We start from the raw sequence: 19,934 nt of genomic DNA on the forward strand, positions 1-19,934 counted from the left end.
TTTCTCATGATGTTCCATTTTCGTTTTAATATTATTTTTAATGAGTTTTTTTTTTATACTTTGATTTTGAAAAGCCTTTCCTATGGTATTTTATTAGTTTTTAGTTTTATAAAGTCGGCATATTGAATATTGAATAACGTCGTGACTGATTCAAAACAGCAAAATACTTCATCGTAGATCTAGCATAATTAAGTTTTGTAGTTCTTACAGTGATTTGCATCATTATGCCACGTTATTTCATATCAAGCTTATATGCACATTTAAAAGTGTACGATAAAACAACATTTTTTTTGTAGATTTTTCTCTCTTTTTATCATAGCAGCCATTCACAAATTGTATACTTTATACAGCCACCAAATTATGGATATTATTATTTTATTCGATAATTTAATTTAGATTTATGATATAAAATAATGATTATTTAAAAGAAAAAAAAATGTAATTGTTAAATTTGTTGTTGTATGAAATAGAGTGGTTTGCTTTGGTCATGCAGCCTCACAGTCCCTACCAAATGGCCAACACCTATCACACTTCTTCCTCATCCACTCTAAGCCCTAATCACACTCCTCACCAATTTCATCATCTTCAACACTGCGACTATCCTCAAACTCACCACAACCAACATTCTCACCAATTCTTCCAACAACAACCCCAGCATCTGGGAGCGCTCGATTCTTCTCTCGACCCCCAAGAACAATCCACAACCACAGCATCGTTTTGGTATAATTCCTTTTTCTTCTCACACTCCTTTTATAATTCTGTTTCCTCCATTACCACTCTCCGTCGTATTGGTGTTGCAGGAAAGCTTTCAACACTGTGCTCTCTGATGCAAAGGGGAAGCACCAAGAGGTGAATGAGAACATCGGGGATCTTGAAGATGTGTACAAAAAGGGTCGTAACGAAGACGCATCACGTGCAGTGATGAATGAGTGGGAAATGTTAGCGACGGAAACAGTTGAGACGGAGGGCGGAGGCGCGAGGAGGAGTGGGAAAAGGAGGAGAAAGAAGAGAGAAGAAGAAAAAATGGTTTCGTTTTTTAAGAGGTTGGTGAAGCGTGTGGTTAAGCAGCAGGAGGTTCTGCAGAACAAATTGGTGGCGACGATTGAGCGAATGGAGAAAGAAAGAGCGGAATGGGAAGAAGGTTGGAGGCGTCGAGAAGCGGAAATTCACGATAGAGAAGCGCTTATGAAAGCACGAGAACGAGATCTGGCTTCTAAGAGAGACTCTTCCATTGTCTCCAGCTTAGAGAAAATAACCGGTCAAAGGTTCGTTCTTGTTTCTGGGAAAGGTCATCACGACCAATTATCTACCATACATGAAAATTGACATCTACCGTATTTGTTTGCTTTTGATTTTTCATTTCTTTTTTGTGATTTGTGGAAGTTAATAAATACAAATTTGAGGTTAATCTTTTGAAACGTGCTAATCAAGGATAAAAATGGCTTTAGTGAAAGAACACTGTTTTGAGGTTGTCTTGTAGATGTTGAGAGAATCCTGCAACAAAGTTGGGTATTGCTGTTTGGATTCTCTGGTATGTTATGTTCACAGATCTTGTAAGTACTTCAGGATAGTAGCACTTTTTCAGTGACGACCATTATTTTTGTTTTTACTCCCACCAAATTTCTAGACATTTTATCCTTTAATTTTTCTCTTTCTTTAAAATTATAAAAATTTAATTTTGTAATGATCAAAATATTTCTAAAATTAAATTATCAAATGATACATATAGTGTAAAAAAAATTCCAAGTTTTTAAGCGTGACGTAAAATATTCAAATGATAATGTAAAATAGTAATATTTTAATTATATTTGTTTTGTTTTTAATTTAAAATTCTAATATATATTATTATATTAGTGAGTGTTAAATGAGTGCGATTTTTTTAGGAGTGGCAAAAATTATTTTCCAATTTTTAATTGTGGAATTTCACATTGCGTTATTTTGTCTCTTCCATCAGTTTTCCATTATTTTTGCTTTCTTTTTCTTATCTTATTCTCTCAACCACAATATCGGTCGTGAACATTATATTATTCTATCTCTCTTTTAACTTTCACATCTTACATCAAGAATATATAAGATCTAAAATTTAATTGATTCAAAATAAAGCAACAATTATGTCTTGTACTACTATTTATCATAAAAATAGTATTTTAGAGTGACTAAGAGTTGGAAAAAAAATATAATGACAATCTCAAAAACTACGAATAAGTAAGGTGTAATTTGTTAAAAGAAAGTAATGATGAATACAATTACACGTTTGAAAATGAGTTCGGCCAAATTTCAAATATAAGTTTCAACTTGAATTATTTACAAATTTGATTTGCTATAATTTAAAATATAAATATATCTATTTTAGCTTTGTGATAGAGAGAAATATATTTGAAAGAACAGTTTACTTTACCCAATCTATCAAATTCTCCGACAAAAAATAATTATCAATAAAAATTAGTAAATTTTTAAATAAATTTATATAAATTACAATAATTATAAATAGAAGAATATGTGAATACATATTAATATTCTCTCTATTTTTAATAGTTCCAAATATTTATATACATTATATGCTAATATTTATTTTGGTAAATTTAAAATTATAGATACATTTATTAAAAAAATTATAGATCTTAAACTCCCCTCATGCCAAGCATGGGTGTACTTAGGGATGGCAACGGGTCGGGTCGGACACGGATAGTGCCTACCCGCAACCCGACCCGACAAAAAAAAATCCACCCGCTATTCGACCCGCTACCCGCACGGATACCTGCTTAAAAAATATCCGCGGATATTTTAAAACCCGCGGATACCCATGGATATCCGCGGATACCCACAAATATCTTAAAAAAATATATTTTAATAAATTATTAAAATAATTTAAATAGAATTACAAAAAATATATAAAATATAATATAAATTAAATTAAATATAAATTTAAATTCAATTTTAATTAAATTTAATCTTGTAAAATATAAATTAATGTTAATTTTAATTAAATTTAACTTAATAAAATATAAATTAAATTTTTATTTTTATTTTTTGCGGGTAGCGGGTATCTGCGGGTACGGCTAGTATTAAAATATCCGCTACCCGTGGGTTGCGGGTAGTAAATATCCGCGGGTATCAACTATCCGTCGCGGATTTTATCCGCGGATATCCGCGGGCACGGATTTTTTTTCCATCCCTAGGTGTACTGGTAAAATATTTTTGTAGAAAATAGAGTATTAAAGTTAATATGTGTATTAAAATAATGAGACTAAGTATTTTATTATAAAATAATATTCTAATATAAATAGAATTTTTTAAACTCGTCTTATCTAAAACACCTTCTATCTCTAAAACACTATTATCTTAAGTATTATAACTCTTTGATCATGAGATACCTAGACGATTAGGAGGTACCTAGACGATCACTGCGTCAAGGTTTACAACTTCAACCAATCATTTTGTTGTTTGGAGCAAGTGAGTTTTTGTTCCTTTTCTTAGTATTTTTGGTGAAACACTTGATCATGTAAGGAGAATCTGTTTGCATGTGTCAAACATCTTTCTCCTTCAATTCTTGACTCAATTTAGATTTTAAGGTTTGTCTTTAATCGTCAATCGCCAATCGATGATATCTAGATTTTCTAGTGGTTCCTTACGGTGTAAGCAACTGTTAAGAATATCTAACTCGGTTTCTTGGTATTTTCGTTATCCACAAATATATAATTAATGAAATTACAATAATATTTACATTAATAATGAGAAACATTAAAATAAAAAAGTATCCGTCATTAATTTGAGAACAATTTTTAAAAAAATGAAGTGCTACAAACTAAACATCTCTCACTTTATTTAGGTCTATAAAATTCTCCTATTAACGTCAGGAATAATTTAAAAAAGATAAAGTAAATGATATTTTCATTAATTGGTTAGGTGAAATAGTGAGTTCGCGCATCCTTATATACCTCACATTGGCAACTCAAGTATTAAACAGTCTCTTCCGAGACAAAGCTATTCTCTTCCTCAAATTCATGTTCTTGGTAAGTTTTTCGTATCAGATGCTCACCATTGAAGTTCATCAAAACTTTATTGGTTTTTCAATTCAAAAGAACAAATTAAGTTGTCTTGATCGTTGCATCATCCTTCTGCATCATTAGCAAGATTGTAAACCGATCAAGTCCAGTTTCTTTTCATATGCCTATCAAAAATAAAAGTCCAGTTTCTTTATTTTGTGACAAAGACCATAACACGAGATTTTGACACAGAAGACAGCACAGGTGACGATTGGCATTGTAATATAGGTAAGACAGTGTTATAGATTACATTAAAATTACGAATTTCAATCCAAATTTTGATGCACATTTTTTATTAAGAAGTTTACATTATTTTCTTGACTTTTCTTGGTTATTTTTCTTTTCTTTCCTTTCTTGACTTTCATAAAACACCATTCAAGACTTATCTTGAAATCTTGGTAGTCAAGCTTGAAGCACTAGGCCAGATGTATTAGAACTTTATATATTTCTTAATTTTTCTTATCCAATGCAATAAATATTCTTTGAGGAAGCTTCATTATATCATAGATTTATCCTGTGGTAAGAATGATAGAATGTGATGAGACTGCCACATAGCACATTTTCTAAGAACAGAAAAAACATTACTTCATCAAACTCGCCGTAAAACATTACTTCTATTGGTTTAGTGCAATAGCGATAGACACCACAACTCCTAGCACTAACCATCCCAAAGTGAAATACCCAACCAATATCGTTGGTCGAACATCTTCAGTGTCCTGCAATGAGAGTTATGATGACATTCATAAATAAGAATGTTATTTATTTTGTAACTACAAGTAGATATAGATTATGGGAAACAGAGGTACCAGTTGTGGAGGATCTTCATCTGGGATTTTTGTCTGTGTTATGTCAACCTCGAACGGCCAAATGAATGTTTCGGTGTTGTTTACTCTGGCCAAACTCCAGTCATAGATTCTTCTTTCTTCTTCTGAGGACAGGATGATGTATGATTCCTAAACAAAGTAGTTGTTGATCATGAACAAATACCGCAAAAGTGATTCAAATTTTGAATACATATGTGTGTATTACTGACTTTGAGAAGTTCCAATTTCTTCTCAAGTTCCTCCTCCTCTAGATTCTGAGTCTTCAATTCTTGAATCTTGTTCTTATAGGCAACCCCCACCTGGTTTCAGTTAATAGAGAGAGGTGTAAAACATAAAATAGATCAGAAGTGAGTGAGTTGAAACAGAAAATCGGATTAAGGTGGTTGGTTCGGACCATGTCAAAGGGACATCCTCGTGGAACACCTAGCCTACCATAATGATCTGCATCTGTAATTGCTGCATTCTAAACTACGTCTTCATCAATTAAAAGCCCATTTGCGCTCTAAATAACAAAATACTAAATCAGGTATAAGAGTTCTGCAAAAACTTACGTAAGCCACGGAGAATCCTTTCGACGTTAAGAGCTGAAATTAATGAATAGGGTTCCTTGGGAAGTTCAATGGAACTCTCTGAATCTACGCCTGTGTCAGAGGTCTCAGCCGAGGAGCTTCTGATGCGTAACGATCTCCGCTGTTTCACAGTAAAGGAAACGGTGCTTGAGAAACCAAGTTTTTGGAGCTGAGGGTTTGGAATGTTTTTAGCAGGAAGACATACTGGGGCAGTGGTAGAAGACACAGCCATCCTTCACCTTTCCTGGAACGCGCTTCGGCTCTGCTATTATTTTGTTTATTAATCATACATGCATGGTGGGATAAGGTAACACTTCTTTGCCATTAAAAAGTTATCAACAGTGGATTCTCTCAAACAAACAAATATAATAACACAACAGAGGATTTGGTCAACGAAGGTGGTCGTTGTAGTATAGTGGTAAGTATTTCCGCCTGTCACGCGGACGACCCGGGTTCGATCCCCGGCAACGGCGTTTTTATATAGTTTTTAATTAAAACCTTTCTGTTCTTGTAATAAAAATAATATGTTTTAATATTGATCAAGAATGTCGTTGTAGTATAGTGGTAAGTATTCCCGCCTGTCACGCGGGTGACCCGGGTTCGATCCCCGGCAACGGCGATGTTTTTTAAATGCCTGTTTTCTATTAGACGATTTGTGTTCGATCTCGGCAATGGCGTATTTTCAAAATTTTTGGTTCCTTAAGTTCAGTTAGTTTCGTTCGATTCCAAGATTCTTTTCTACCTCTTTTACATTTAGAATATCTGCAGCATTTAATATGGCTTATGTGCGGGTTCCAGATACCGAGTTGTTTCTTTTCATTCAATTTTTGTATAATCTTACGTTGAAGGATTGCATTCGAGTAATATATATCTCTACGTGTGCCCCATCCCATATCAGCATGTCGGAGTTTTTTTTTTTCAATCAGTAATTTTTCATCAACTATTTATCGAGTTAATTTCTTTTCTTTCTTTTGCTAGTTGCACCACTTCATTTGTAACATTTTTAAGGAAACTTTTTCTCTGATTGTATACCATGCGTTGAATCTTTGGTACATATCGGTTTACCTGTCTAATTTAAGATCCATAGCATGATAAATACATTCTGTCCTCACAATGCTAAAGTTCTTTTGTGAAAGTTTGCACTGCCAGCTTCGAAGGAAGCTAGTCTTTCAACACACACAGTTGTTTTTACAAATTCCTTAAAGAAACATCGAGAACTTGATCACGGTAGATGCTGAGCAGAACTAAATAAAAACGTAGTGATGTTTACATAACTCGTTTTTTTACATATGACAATTCTTCTTTACATAACTGGTTACAGGCATCAGTTACCATCAATAAGACTCATTCACCATGGTAGGTGTTTTGTCTTTGTAGTTTACATTCAAAACCCAGTACTCCACATAAATCTAAGAGCTTCATTACACTTTAAACATTTTAATTTTTCAAATCACTGTAATTTAGAATCACAAAACATAATTGAAATGTGCATACAACAAAAGAACTTGATTGACTGATTACCAAATTGACAAGTTAACAGTTCAATGGACATCTCAGATTATGCTGATATCTACAACCACAACAAAATCATCACTGTTTCAAATTGAAACTGAAAACGAAAGTTCCAGATTCATTTCTGGGCATGACGTGGCTTACTGTCTCTGGGGTGAGGTTTTCATAAACAGAACGAAGTCGAGGATAAATTTTTCTATACTAAATATTGTTTTACCAACACAGTGAAGGCTGAACTCATGACATATTTGTTAGTAGTGTGAATGAAGATTTCAAAATTCTGATAATAGTTCATCATAGTTTTTGATCCACAGACTGTGTGGTTCATTTAATAAAAAACACAAAACATAAACATGTTGAACCCCGGATCAAACGCAGTTATTATATATTATAACGTTAAGAAGCACGGGGAGGGTACAAAATAAGGTGCAGAAAAAGAAGCAGTGGCATAAACTTACATGAAGTAAGAAATGAGAACAGGGACAAAAAGGCAGAGAAATGAAAAGAAGTAGATCATAGTTTAAGTCCTCTTAACCGGATCAAAGTTGGCAACTCCAACAACTGCTCCAAGTATGGCTACCAGCACGATCCCACCGGCGAAGATGCTGAGTAGAAAGTTCTTGAGAGAAGGGGAGAAATCGGATCCAGCAGCATTGGCCACCTCTGGGATCACCATAGAGGCTGTGAAGGTTGCGGCTGTGAGTCCCGTCACTGCCTTCTCCTTCAAAGATGCATTAATTTGAAGGTTGGAGCTTGACGGTGGCTTTTTTGAGAAGGTTCTCTTTGGTTGTGGTGAGGGCAATGGCCTGAAGAAGGCTTGAGATGAAGGCTTGCGGTGCGTGACAGAGGTCAGAGACAAAGCCACCGGAACGGAAGCAGAAGCCATCTCAGGAGTTGCCTTGGTCTGAACTGAAGATTCTGCTCATGAGGTTGAAGCTCAGAGAATGGATGATGAAATTGAGATTTTGTGCTAACGTGGCACTTGTAGGTTATCCTACGTGGGATATTCTCTACTTGCTATTGGGAGGATAACGTTATCATAATCTGCAACATCATCCTATTAACACCTCATATGTAAGGGTCAAAACTCTTCTCAAAAGAAAACTGTTACTACCTGGTTAGAAGAATGGTAGAAACTAATACTACTTTTTATTTCTTAATTAAATAACTAAGTTCATGAAATCACTTAACAAAGTAAAATTTAACTACCATAAAAAGCTGTTAATTTTATTTTCTTTAAAAAGCTGTTCATTTATAGTTTGTGTATTTCTCTGGTCATGATTGATCTTTGGGAGGAACAAAATGGCCTAATACAAACAAATCATGAACAGTAGAAATTACTTGACTCATTCTCATGCTTCCATCATGTCATCAGAAACAGGGTTGGATAGAGCTCAAATGTGGGGAGAAATTTTTACATTGGATCCACTTGAAGGTTCGTACAAGATTCTTGAATTCATAATTTCTTAATCTTAATATGTGGGAAACAAATTGCTAATACTAAGCCCAGTATGTATACTAAAGCACCACTCTCAATTATCACCAATTAAATCAAGGAATGGTATTTGACGGATGAAATGAAACATAAAAAGGCAGACGTGTATGCAGTTGATTCATGTAACCCTAGGGTCTGGCTCCATATGTCTGAGATGAATGGCTTGTGGAAGAAGGTTGTATCTGATGTTGAGTTCTTCAAAAATCTTCTTTATTTCCATCACCAATTCAGTTCTTCTCTTGTTTTTCTCCCCAAACTCTTGAAAGTTCATTGTGTGGGTAACGTATATACCCATCTTAATTTTGTTTACGTCTTCGATCTCCTTCACTACTAACCCATGATTAGGGTGCCAGTACTGTGGGTTTCTCTCCAGGTACCTTAATTATATAAAAACAAAATTAGAACAAATAACTGAGGGCATGACAGGAATAAGAGTTTATCCGAATTTGGTGATAAAACTGCAGTCATTTTTCAAATTTCCTGATTGAGATGCACACTTTCACTTGCAATAAGTCACAGTCAAATTTATTTTCAATATACTAATTCACAATATAACACACTTCATTTGGTAAACCCTTGAAAGCATGTATTAAAATGTTTATGTTTCCTTTATCTGTTCATATGTTGTTACATGATCCATGAATGAACAAATAATACTCATTTATGCATGAAGATACAATTAGCTTACCTCTTTACTCTTTCTCTCAGTGCCCCAATTTTCTCAGCTGGTGTTGTAAAATCAATGGAGAACTCTACACGGTCACCCATATCTGGGCTTCTGTAATAGTTGCTAATCGGTTTCATAGCCAAGACAGAATTTGGATAGTACACTTTTTCATTGTTAAGCTTCAAGAAGACTGTTGTCAATATGTTCATTTCTTCAACCAATAGCTGCAATATTAGTAGGATGCATTAATATGCAAATCTCAAACAAGGAAACAAAATGTAGTGGCCATAGATTACCTCAACCCCATCAACAACACATCGATCACCAACATCAAACGGATGCATCACAAACACGAAGATGATAGCTTCAAATATGTTCTTACAAGTGTTTCCAAACATGAAAGCTGCAAGTACTAGCTGGGAAGATAGAAACACAAGTACTTTCGTTGTTGCAATCTCCATTAGTAGAAGCCACACAATTACGGTCACAACTACTAGGATTACTGTCACGAGCTTGTTTAGTTGTCTCACAGCAGTTTTGGTGTCGCTTAAGGCATGTGCCAATGCTTTGCGTTCCTGATATACCTTCAACTGAAAAACACAAACAATAACAAACATTATGGAGTGATATGTTTGCAACCCAAACAGAGTTTAAATCCTTTCATTATCATGACAATTTTTTAGATGGGCATATGTTGGAGACCTTACCAACCAGTCTGTTAAGGACTTCCTGGTAATCTGCCCTGTTTCTGCTTCAGCCAGTAGGGGATATACCATCCTCACTTCTTCCTTAATCATGAACCTTCTTAGTTCTTCCTCGTCAATGTACCTATTCATAGTGACAGAACGATTTAGGAGAAACAACAGAGGCAAATATCACAAAAAAGGAGAATTATAAATACACTTCATAAGCATCGTGAATTGGAGCCATGCTAAAAAAATGTCTTTTGAATTGAACACTTCGGCGATATATATCGTAGGAGTGTTGTATGTGTGTCAGTGTCCGAACTTCATAGACTAGAAGTGACAGTGGATATACTTACGTGCAACCGGGGGGAGCAACATTCCTGAAAATGTGATAGGCTGCAGCAGTTGCTTCCATCTCATTAGTAATCTCTTTATCAGTCTGTTCATTTTCTCCATCATCAAAACTTTCATCTAGTGCACTAGAGATTGTGGACAGCCTTGAATTTGTCATTGCATCTACCAAGACCTTCATAGTCCATGCAGAAACCTTCTCTTGTTTCATATGGTGAAGCTTCGCAATATCAATGGTTTCTTTCTTCATTCCACCCTTACCATCTGTACTCCTGAAACTAAAGTGACCAACACTGATTGATTTCCCAATCTTCTCAGCCTCTTCTACAAGTGGAGGCCCAGAGAGAGTCTGCAGAATGTACTGGTGGAAAAGCGTTTCTTGAATTCGATCAAAGAAAGATTTAACATGAAAATTTGACGCCAAAATCTTGAGCAACAATGTCTTCATGAACCACAGGAATGCACCAATGAGGAGGGAAGCAAGAGTCCATGTTACCCCATTCAAAATCTTTGTGGCCAATTCAGATCGGTCCACCCCCCGGTTAATCAACAGCACCCATGTGAGAAGAACCAAACCAAGCCAAATGAAGAACTGGACACACTTCTTCAGTCCATGGACAAAATACAGCACCTTTTTCCTCAACAAAAAGTTCGTCTCAATCAAGAAAACAATAATGCGCATGAACCATCTGGTGACCAACATTCCGCAAAAGGTCACCATCACAAGCACACACCATCTCCAAATCCCCAAACCCCAAATCTCCGTTCTTTTAAGTTTTCCAACTGTTAAACTAGCCACCAAGGTACTTGTAATGCACACGAACACAAACCATTCAGACAAAACCTTAACTGTCACTCTTCTACTACGTTTGCTTTTACTCAATTCAACTTTTCTGTAAATGAGTTCATCGAAATCCTCCCCACCAGCCGGCCCGGGAGACGCCATCAACGGCGTCTTAGGAGTGATCACAGAAAGGATGGAGACTGTTCGACTAATAGTTCCAGGTTTATTGTTAATAGGCGATGCTTTATATGGTGAACCAACACCCAAATTTTCTTGCAAAGTTGAGGTACCATTCTCTTCTAAAAGAGTCCCATCAACAGGGTAAGGCTGTTCACCAAACCTTGATTTGGGTTTGGAATACACTGACCTTGTGAGTGATTTTCTCCGGGTGAGATTGGCGCTGGAAACGGGAATCTTTGGGGGCTTGTTTGGGCTTGGCATGAACCTTATCTCAGGGGAAGCACAGTTCAAAGGTGGCGACTTTACAGAAAACTCGTCGTTTAACATTCTGTGGGGCGAATTCCCCCTGCTCTGCTGCTTTGGCATCAAAGATTCACCACCACCCTCATTTGGAATCGCCACCATAACTTCCCTTTTCTTCTCAGCCAAGCTCACATCGCCGCCTTGAAGACCTTGCTTCTTAAAATTAGCATCCATTCATCACCCTACGCCAAAAATGTAAAGTTGACGAAAGTAATAAGTAAATCAATCACAAGAAATGAACACACTGATGCTAGTCTACTATTGGACATGTGTTTTTCCTGTTCAACATGTTAATGGTATATACCAAGAACAACTTGGATTTGAACTAATAGTACTAGACAAAACGGTATAAGTAAAAGAACAATAGAGTATGAAAGGAAACAGATCAGGTGAAGCTGTACTAGTTGTGTTAGATGGCACACAGTGGATAACAGATAAAGTTGGTTGGCAAAGGTTGGAAAAACACAAACAAAGACAAAGGTCTAGCTTTGCACCAATGGATGGATGAAAAACAGGAAACGGGGATTAAGGGTGAGTGTGCTTACATGAGAGTCAAAAACAACGGCGAAGTTTTGGGGGCAAGGACGAAGACTAATTGAAAAGTTTGAGTTTTTAGACTTGAGAGCAGAGAGAGAAAGGGAATGTGAAATGAAGGAATGAGTTGCAGTGGAAGAAACTGTGGATTTGCATCGCAGTCCCTATAAAGTCCAAGCCGATCAGAAAAGAAGCCTCTAAGACGTAAGTAAACAAATACTGGAGCAGGTATTATTTACTAAATAAACATGTATCATAATCATCAATCAGAGGAGACACTTTTTGCATCAAAGTCGATCTAGTTGGATAACAATCTCAACCATATCTCAAACAATATAAACTCCAATGTTTTATTCTTAATTTTTTATTCCTAGTGTAAAGTGATCAGAAAGAATTCATTGGTGATACTCCTTGTGTTTAAACTAGAATAATTAAAAAATCGATTTTTAAGATTGTTTAGTTGGTGTTAATAAAATAATATTCGTTTTTTGTTCTTTTAAACTGTCTTTTTGTAATTAGTTCTTTATGCTCTGTTCACTTCAGCATATTCTACCCTTTACATTAATTTGTGAGCGAGAAAATATAATAACTTTTGTGTTTACTTCAACGGAAATGTGAGCAATGAATAACTACGATTTTCAGGGTGTAGCAATTTTTATCAACCATGAGAAGAAAGAGATTTAGAGAGATTTAATGTGCAATCTCTTCTTTATCTTCAACTATTAGAGAATTTCAGAATCACTCAGGAAACTTTGACATTGGTCGTTTTCTTGGATTTATAGAACTTCCAAGACGTGGAAGCAGTAGACAACGCCTGATTCCATCTACCAAATTACCTCGCCCAAAATTAGCATCACCCACAATCAAAACTAAACCTTAATTCCCATATTTGAAGCCAAAGCCAAACCAATCTTAATTCTTCAAGGTTCCTCCCTACCCTCGGACCAAAGAAAAATTTTAACAGTTTCTTACCTCGTCGAAAAATCAATAAATTTCGTCCCTCGCAGTAAATTGTGTGAAGCGAGTGGGACACAAGTCCCCGCCGAAAAGTCCAAGGGCAACCCAAGCCGGAAAGAAATTAAAAAGAATTAACAAGAGAGATGTTTTAAGAGATTTTTGGGTTGCATTTCCAGATGCAATACATAAGGTGTTTTCTTTAAATATAGAAACTCTTTTATCTTTTTTTAATTTAGATAATAATACTAAATTTATTATTCAGTTTATCATTTTTCTCTATTTAATTATTTTTCACTTCATTAATTATTGTGTTAATTTTTTTTATAAAGAAAAACATTTATTTTATTTGTGTTAGGAGAAAATTTATTTATTTAAATATAATTAAGATTTAGCCAACATTTAGTTGATAAAGAATAATTCTAAAAAATTAAAAAGACTTAAATCCATTATTATGGTTTCACAAATGTTCAAATTTAATATTTATAAGATTGTAAGTATGGAATGAATCACTCAGGTAATAAATAATATTACAAAAATATTACAACTAAAAATAAATTTATTTTACTAAAATAAAAATTTTGTGCAATATTTAAATTAAATTTAATAATTAATGTTAATTTTTTATTCTTTATAAATATTTTTATAACTAAATATAATATTAATAATTATCATTTTATATTACTTTAATAATTAAGGGTATTTTGGTAATCTTCAATTTTTATTAATTAAATAAATTTTTTTTACTTGTAATATCAATCAAATCGTACATTAATTTTTTATATTATTATAATTTTTAATATATTTTAGTATCATTAACTGTCTCTGTTGTTTAGTTCTTAAAATATAAATAAAAAGTATGAAGTAAATTGAAAAGTTTTGTAACATCTATTCCACCTGTGAGTCTTGTACCTTAACTACAAGGTTAGATGGAAGTGGATCATTTCCCATTGAAAGTAATAGGAGAAGTTCTAATTAGTAAAATGTAGAGGGGTTAATTGAACGTGTGGGTGACAGTAATTAAATATAAAATTATTAATCTGATCAACTTTTGGTCAGTGTTTTTTATTATGAGTACTGTTTCATTAGATTATTGGAACCTTTAAACTCGTATTATATATATAATTCATAATACTTTGCTGATAAAAAAAACTCTTGCTCAGTGAACAAGTAACTTTTAAGTGATAGGAACTATTTTGATAAATGAAAATAATTGGTGTTGACATTATTGATGATTATAAATAATGAATAATATGAGTATGAATTGATCTTGTTGAGAATTATTGTTTTTAGTTTTGGTTATTTTTTAAACTGTACAAGTTTCAAAAAGATAATATTTTTAAATACAATGGAGAACAATGTTTATATTTTACTTATAATGTATTTAGTACGTATTATTTAATCTTTTAAATAAGATATCCTTTGCCATTCTTATTCGCTTTAACTTTGTTATACATTATATATATATATATATATATATATATATATATATATATATATATATATATATATATTTTCTCTAATGCAATAAAGGTATAATTGATAAATTAATTATAAGTTTAAATATTGTTTTTATACTTGCAACATTTGGCAAAAATAATTAAATCATGATATTTGAGTATTTACTGTACAACCCCTATTATGTGCTGTCGTTTTTCTAAACTTTCAAAATAAACATTATTTGACTTGTATAACTTGTCAACTTGTGCAATTTGAGTAGGAAACGTGTTAATTCAAAAACACATTTCTTACTTTTTCTGTAATCTGGTAGCAACACGATCCACCTTTGAATTATCGAAGCAGCCCATGTTTCTTTAAGTGATTTCAAAATCAGAAACACCGACAGTTCTTAGCTACAAAAATCGCATATATCTCAAATGTGGTTATACTAAAGATTTCGACAAATACGAGGTGATTATACAACTCAGAATGGAAGACCAACTTTTGAAATGTATGTATAGAAAAACCAATAATGCTTTTTGCTCTGTAATTTACATCACAAATCACCCACCAATACGACAACCATGATGCATCATAATATCTGAAATGGGGACCTCATTACAACTTATTTACCAACAGCTTTAGACAGTTAGACATCTTTCAAAATTTAACATTCCTTTTGCCTTTCCTTTTTCATAAGGTAATTTTAATTGTGCATTTTACTAATTCAATAAATAACGAATCCTGAGTCGAACATGAAAAAGCTCTATTAGATTCCTTTTTACAATGAGGAAACAGTTTATTTGACCTTTGATACATTAATTTGAAATTAGAAGGACCCTTTCGACATAAGATTTGAGGGTATGAGTAATTGTTGCGAATGATGGTCGAGTGGATGGGCTTGCATTCCAGCAAAGGCATATTAGGTCAATCAATTCTTCCAGTTCCTCACCATCGTCCTTTGATGCAACTAAAGGCCTTAGCTCATCCTCCACAACTTCCATAGCAATCTAACAACATTTTCACAACAAAATAACATTGGAAAATGTTCTTTCTACGCACCACTTTAGAGATGTTTTAATCATTAGAAAAAAAAGTTAACTTTTATATTTACACCTAAAATTTAAATTTTTTAATAAAAATTAAACTAAATTTAAACCACGCTTAATAAAAGAAAGGATAAAAACAAGTGTAGTTACCTTGGCGGGACCAAGTTGTGTCTCTATATAAGGGTAGTTTCCAGTAAGTAACTCGTTGAGAATGATCCCAAAACTGTATACATCACATTTTTCATCGTAGGGCTCGCACCGAATTACCTCCGGTGCCATATACACGTATGTTCCTGTTTCTCCGGTGAGGGCCATTTCGTCATCGTCCAAGAACCGCGCGTGACCAAAATCCGCCACTCTCACATGCAACGCATCGTCCAGGAAGATGTTGCTGGGCTTCAAGTCACGATGAATGACCTTGGGCTTTTGTTCGTGGAGGTACTGCATGGCTTGGGCTATTTCCAGGGCCCGTATCACCCTCTCTTTGAAGGGAGGGAGTGGCGTTGTTCGGTGTTTGGGCCTTTTCCCCGGCCCATGTAGCCACTCCTTGAGCGTGGTGTTCAGATACTCGGTAACCACCCATGCATGACGCGGAGGGTCGAGACACGCACCCATGAGGTGAAGCACAAACCGGTGACGCTGTTTCGAGAGGGTTTCAACCTCCTGAGCGAAGAACACGACACCGTTTTCGTTTTTGCCGAAGAATGAATCTGACATGCACTTCACCGCCACATCACATCCGCGCCACGTCCCTCTGTGAATCTCCGCCGTGGTTCCCTGCCCTATTTTTTCTCCCAGACGAATCTGTTCATCACTGTAAAACTGAGGTATATTCCAATTTTGAATAGGCACGGAGAAGGAAGATAGAAAGTAGTTAGTTTTACCTCACCGGGGTTGATGAACCATCCATTGATTTTGGCTTGATCAACGATGGGTATTAGATTGGGATGGTTGTGCGATGGTGTGGGGGTGGAGTTGAGTTCACGTGGAGAAGAAATGGAAGATTGCGAGAGTTCACCGTTGGAGTGGATAATGAGGTCCAAGATTCCATTTTCCTGTGCGATTTGGAGACAGTATTTCAAGTAATCCTGCGTCTTTTCCATTCTTTTCCTATACATAACGCGCAGTTCTGTCTGCCTCTGCACCTCTTTTTCCAAACCTGCCACCTGATTCAACTCACACTATCACTGGGAGGCTAATAGCTTTACTTCAATGTCCAATGGAAGCGATTTGCATGAGAAAAAAGGTACCTTTAGTTCCAATTTTTGGTAAAGCTGCTGAAGATGATGGTGTTGCAAGGTTGGTGCGGTGGATGAGACGGTCCTAACGCTGCTGAAGCCTCGACAGCATCCACCACTCTTGGACTTGGATGATTGGCGAGAGAGGTTGTGGCGAGTGGTTGGGCTCTCGCTTAGATTCATGTTGTCGATTCGAATGTTGTGTGGGAGGAGGCAATGTACGAGGAGAACTAAATGTGGTGGTAAAGAGTGTCTTATAATCATATATAAACATGCACCTTTTTCCTTGTTAACTGTATTGCAGGCTCAACTGACGGACTTTCTCACGAACCTTCCCTTCACCACAATTTTATCTGATTTTATTTGTTTAATGGTGTTGAGATTATTTTGAGTGTTCATTTTATCTTTTTCCTAAAATGAATTGACTATGTAGTTTGAGAATGAGACAGATTTTGTGCTGGCCAGATTTGTTGGTTTGTATGAAGACGGAAATGTTGTGTAAATTTAGACCTTCACAATTGAGAGACATTTTGGCGGAGTTTACTTTGAAGTTTAACGAGATTCATATCACACACAAAAGGTCAACTAATCGCTATATCGTGGTCAAAATTTTGTCTGCACACGACTAATTCCAAAGCAAACATGTCAAAAGCGGCAAGAACAATCTTCCTAGGATGTAGGATTTAGATTTCTTGAGGGTAGTTAATGTTAAGCTTTCAGAAAATAAATAAATTATGGATGTAAAGTGCGTTATGCATGCAAGGATTATTTAGCGTTAATTAAGCACTTTTTTTCCTTTTTTAGGTATAATTTATATGTTTTTGTTGAATCTTTATTTCTATTTATTATTTATCTCTATATTGGACCTACGTACCGAAACTTTTATCTGAATGAATTATTCTAAAGTAAGAGAATATACATTACAGATCATCACTGAGTAAGAGAAAGGAGAATAGTACTGAAAACTGTAGTGTACTATAAAATAGCCTAGTAAGGGAGTTCATATAACAATGACGATAAAAAGAAAGAAAAATTAAACCTATACCATAACACAAACAATTGTAGTACATGAAGGAGTACAATAAGATGAATTTGGGTCAATAATTTCACATTGAGTTCTTTTGTGAGAATAAGGAAAAAGACGTTACTAATTGAAGGTAGAGGATCATAGAGAACATTTTAATCACAAATTTGAAAGAAAAAAAACCATGCAAAATCATAAAAAATGACATGACATATATATAGATTCGGTGTATGTTTGAAGTTGCTAAAGACCACCACAACCGTGGTGGAGAGGAGGTTTATAGTCATATAATTCTTCTCAAATAGACTTCAAATTTATATAATGTGTTGTTAGTAGTGGGTTTTAAGCCTAACTCAACCCCCACAAAACCGGCTTGTAGGATGAGGTTTGCACCCACTTATAAACTAAGAATTAACCTTATCTCTAGTCGATGTGAGACTCCAACATGTGTATTAAGATTATCATATCCTTGTTGGAGTTGTTGAAAAGATAGGTAAGAATCACTTTTTCTAGAAGACCTTACTTTTAGGCCATTCCAAATTTCTTGCAGAAGGGTGGTGGCCAAGATATACTTAGAATTTCAATTAGAGTCATAAGTTTTTATATTGAGTAGAATTAAAAAAAAAGTTAAATAGCATTAAAGATTTATAAATTCATTATTTTAAAATTTTAGATTAGAAGTAATGTTAATGTTTTTATGTGATTGAACTAAGATTAATTTATTGATATTTATATTCTCAATGAACATTCTCATCTTATAAATCTAACTATCCCTCTTTATATCAAAAGTCTTTCTAATAACAATTTAAAATAAATACCTCTTAATTTGGCTCTTTCAATATTATGAATAAAAAGAAAACAAAAAGACTATAACTAACAACTAGAAAAGGAATTAAAAAAACAAAAGCCTAATTTTAGCATCAAGGAAGATAAATAAGAGAAAATAATATTGAAAACTTTAACCGCAAAATATCCACAACTTTTATTAATTTAATGAGTACTATATCGTCTCAAGTGTTTTTCGCCTAGTTAAGATTTTATTTTCAGTGACATTTTTATTCTTATATGAAGTTTTGAGGAAAGATAATGTTAAAGTTTGGCTAATTTATTTTACACAAAAACAGGTATAATTAAAATATTACTCATTAACATTTTAAAGAGCGTAAATTGTTCTAATTTTTTAACTTATATTCAAGATCAGTGTCGTGATACAATAAACTTTTTAAATTGTAATGGAACTAACTACATAAATTGTAGTGTGATTTATTCAAATACAACTAAAAGAGCAAACTGCTACATAAATAATTCAATTTAAAAAAATATAATCTATACAATACTTAATTCGAAATTAAAAGATAACTTTTGGAAATAAGTTGTTATTGCATTAACTTTAAAGAAAACATTAAGAACACTTGTTTCCATTATATACATAACAAAAAAGGTCTTGATCCGATAAAGTAGAGACAGATATTTATTTGCATCAATAGTATTTTGTTAAAAAGAAAAAAGTGATTTGAACGTAAAGAACAGAGGAGCACTAATAACATGGGCTAGGTATAATTTCAAAGGCTCTTAAGAGTCGCCTGTCACTTTTTTTTAACGATGTTTCTATTTCTGCAAGTTTTATTATTTTATCATCCAACTTCTCATCGTGGATTATACACACAACAGTACAGCAGCATTCTTTGACTTGTGTAGTTTATAGTACACCCCATAAACCAAGGCCTACCTAAGTGTATAGGGATTCATGAGTCCTCATGAAGGGAATATTATGATCATAACTAAAGTTTTTTATTAGTAACAACCGAGTTAATCTCGATACCCACAACCATAATTCAATTAAAAAATGAATACTCAGCTACCAACAAATTTAACTATATAAAATTAGAAAAACCAAATAATTTCTTTTAAAATTATTTCGGATTTGGAATCGGGGCTATAATCAAAACACACCTTCACATTTTTCTTCTTCAAAGAGCGACTCCTGGTAGACTTTCAGTGAGAGGGATACATGTATGAATCAAACATATATAAGAATGAGAGAGATCTAAAGACTGTATAGGTATGAGACTATACAATTAAAAAATAGCTTAAAGAAATTGATTTGACTACTCATATTACAAAAATGCATTGATAACCTAATTCATAAAAACTTCTAACTCCTTAGTATTTCGATTACTCATGTAACATTAACTGTTGAGTAAACAAAAGACAAATCGATCGTACAGTACTAAAATATTTAATAATAATTTTAGCAAAACCTGAAAATGTTCATGTA

General features: G+C 34.1%; 5 protein-coding genes and 2 non-coding genes across 8 annotated transcripts; 3 read left to right on the plus strand and 4 right to left on the minus strand.

The window, feature by feature from the left end:
- The first annotated feature begins 479 nt into the window (after positions 1-479).
- On the plus strand, positions 480-1,628 carry LOC108331251 (uncharacterized). Its single transcript, XM_017565895.2, has 2 exons — positions 480-720; positions 801-1,628. The coding sequence occupies exons 1-2, from the start codon at positions 488-490 to the stop codon at positions 1,324-1,326; spliced, it is 759 nt and encodes a 252-aa protein (XP_017421384.1). The 5' UTR covers positions 480-487; the 3' UTR covers positions 1,327-1,628.
- Positions 1,629-4,474: 2,846 nt separating this feature from the next.
- On the minus strand, positions 4,475-5,749 carry LOC108331205 (NAD(P)H-quinone oxidoreductase subunit U, chloroplastic). The gene is made up of 5 exons (XM_017565852.2): positions 5,422-5,749; positions 5,265-5,326; positions 5,080-5,169; positions 4,853-4,999; positions 4,475-4,762 (listed from the first exon to the last, which is right to left on the minus strand). The coding sequence occupies exons 1-5, from the start codon at positions 5,669-5,671 to the stop codon at positions 4,661-4,663; spliced, it is 651 nt and encodes a 216-aa protein (XP_017421341.1). The 5' UTR covers positions 5,672-5,749; the 3' UTR covers positions 4,475-4,660.
- A 91-nt stretch (positions 5,750-5,840) lies between these two features.
- On the plus strand, positions 5,841-5,912 carry TRNAD-GUC (transfer RNA aspartic acid (anticodon GUC)). The gene has a single exon. It is a non-coding gene; the product is annotated as a tRNA-Asp (tRNA).
- A 74-nt stretch (positions 5,913-5,986) lies between these two features.
- On the plus strand, positions 5,987-6,058 carry TRNAD-GUC (transfer RNA aspartic acid (anticodon GUC)). Its single transcript has one exon. It is a non-coding gene; the product is annotated as a tRNA-Asp (tRNA).
- Positions 6,059-7,307: 1,249 nt separating this feature from the next.
- On the minus strand, positions 7,308-7,901 carry LOC108331844 (uncharacterized). Its single transcript, XM_017566812.2, has one exon. It carries the CDS (start codon positions 7,835-7,837, stop codon positions 7,472-7,474), a length of 366 nt encoding a protein of 121 aa, XP_017422301.1. The 5' UTR covers positions 7,838-7,901; the 3' UTR covers positions 7,308-7,471.
- A 420-nt stretch (positions 7,902-8,321) lies between these two features.
- On the minus strand, positions 8,322-12,215 carry LOC108331843 (mechanosensitive ion channel protein 10). Of its 2 annotated transcripts, none has more exons than XM_017566811.2 (6): positions 11,963-12,215; positions 10,156-11,599; positions 9,821-9,941; positions 9,410-9,703; positions 9,135-9,337; positions 8,322-8,823 (listed from the first exon to the last, which is right to left on the minus strand). In XM_017566811.2, exons 2-6 carry the CDS (start codon positions 11,589-11,591, stop codon positions 8,565-8,567), a joined length of 2,313 nt encoding a protein of 770 aa, XP_017422300.1. In that variant the 5' UTR covers positions 11,592-11,599; positions 11,963-12,215; the 3' UTR covers positions 8,322-8,564. The 2 variants fall into 2 exon arrangements, with proteins under 2 accessions (XP_017422300.1, XP_052731875.1); XM_052875915.1 differs by lacking the exon at positions 11,963-12,215 and adding an exon at positions 11,819-11,915.
- A 2,948-nt stretch (positions 12,216-15,163) lies between these two features.
- Positions 15,164-16,815, minus strand: LOC108330513 (serine/threonine-protein kinase STY46). Its single transcript, XM_017564994.1, has 4 exons — positions 16,645-16,815; positions 16,279-16,560; positions 15,545-16,198; positions 15,164-15,355 (listed from the first exon to the last, which is right to left on the minus strand). The coding sequence occupies exons 1-4, from the start codon at positions 16,813-16,815 to the stop codon at positions 15,164-15,166; spliced, it is 1,299 nt and encodes a 432-aa protein (XP_017420483.1).
- Positions 16,816-19,934: the final 3,119 nt, after the last annotated feature.

This window comes from Vigna angularis, chromosome 4, assembly GCF_016808095.1.
Source record: "Vigna angularis cultivar LongXiaoDou No.4 chromosome 4, ASM1680809v1, whole genome shotgun sequence".
Taxonomy (NCBI): domain Eukaryota; kingdom Viridiplantae; phylum Streptophyta; class Magnoliopsida; order Fabales; family Fabaceae; genus Vigna; species Vigna angularis.

Coding starts and splice junctions, on each gene's coding strand:
- LOC108331843 (XM_017566811.2), bottom strand. CDS start 11,591: ATGGATGCTAATTTTAAGAAGCAAGGTCTTCAAGGCGGCGATGTGAGC. Junction 9,704..9,820: donor AGTCCTTAACAGACTGGTTG/GTAAGGTCTCCA, acceptor TGTGTTTTTCAG/TTGAAGGTATATCAGGAACG. Junction 8,824..9,134: donor CTGAGAGAAAGAGTAAAGAG/GTAAGCTAATTG, acceptor TATATAATTAAG/GTACCTGGAGAGAAACCCAC.
- LOC108331251 (XM_017565895.2), top strand. CDS start 488: ATGCAGCCTCACAGTCCCTACCAAATGGCCAACACCTATCACACTTCT. Junction 721..800: donor ACAACCACAGCATCGTTTTG/GTATAATTCCTT, acceptor TTGGTGTTGCAG/GAAAGCTTTCAACACTGTGC.
- LOC108330513 (XM_017564994.1), bottom strand. CDS start 16,815: ATGAATCTAAGCGAGAGCCCAACCACTCGCCACAACCTCTCTCGCCAA. Junction 16,561..16,644: donor ACCAAAAATTGGAACTAAAG/GTACCTTTTTTC, acceptor GAGTTGAATCAG/GTGGCAGGTTTGGAAAAAGA. Junction 16,199..16,278: donor GGTTCATCAACCCCGGTGAG/GTAAAACTAACT, acceptor AGTGATGAACAG/ATTCGTCTGGGAGAAAAAAT.
- LOC108331205 (XM_017565852.2), bottom strand. CDS start 5,671: ATGGCTGTGTCTTCTACCACTGCCCCAGTATGTCTTCCTGCTAAAAAC. Junction 5,170..5,264: donor GAGGATGTCCCTTTGACATG/GTCCGAACCAAC, acceptor AACTGAAACCAG/GTGGGGGTTGCCTATAAGAA. Junction 5,000..5,079: donor AGAAATTGGAACTTCTCAAA/GTCAGTAATACA, acceptor TACTTTGTTTAG/GAATCATACATCATCCTGTC.
- LOC108331844 (XM_017566812.2), bottom strand. CDS start 7,837: ATGGCTTCTGCTTCCGTTCCGGTGGCTTTGTCTCTGACCTCTGTCACG.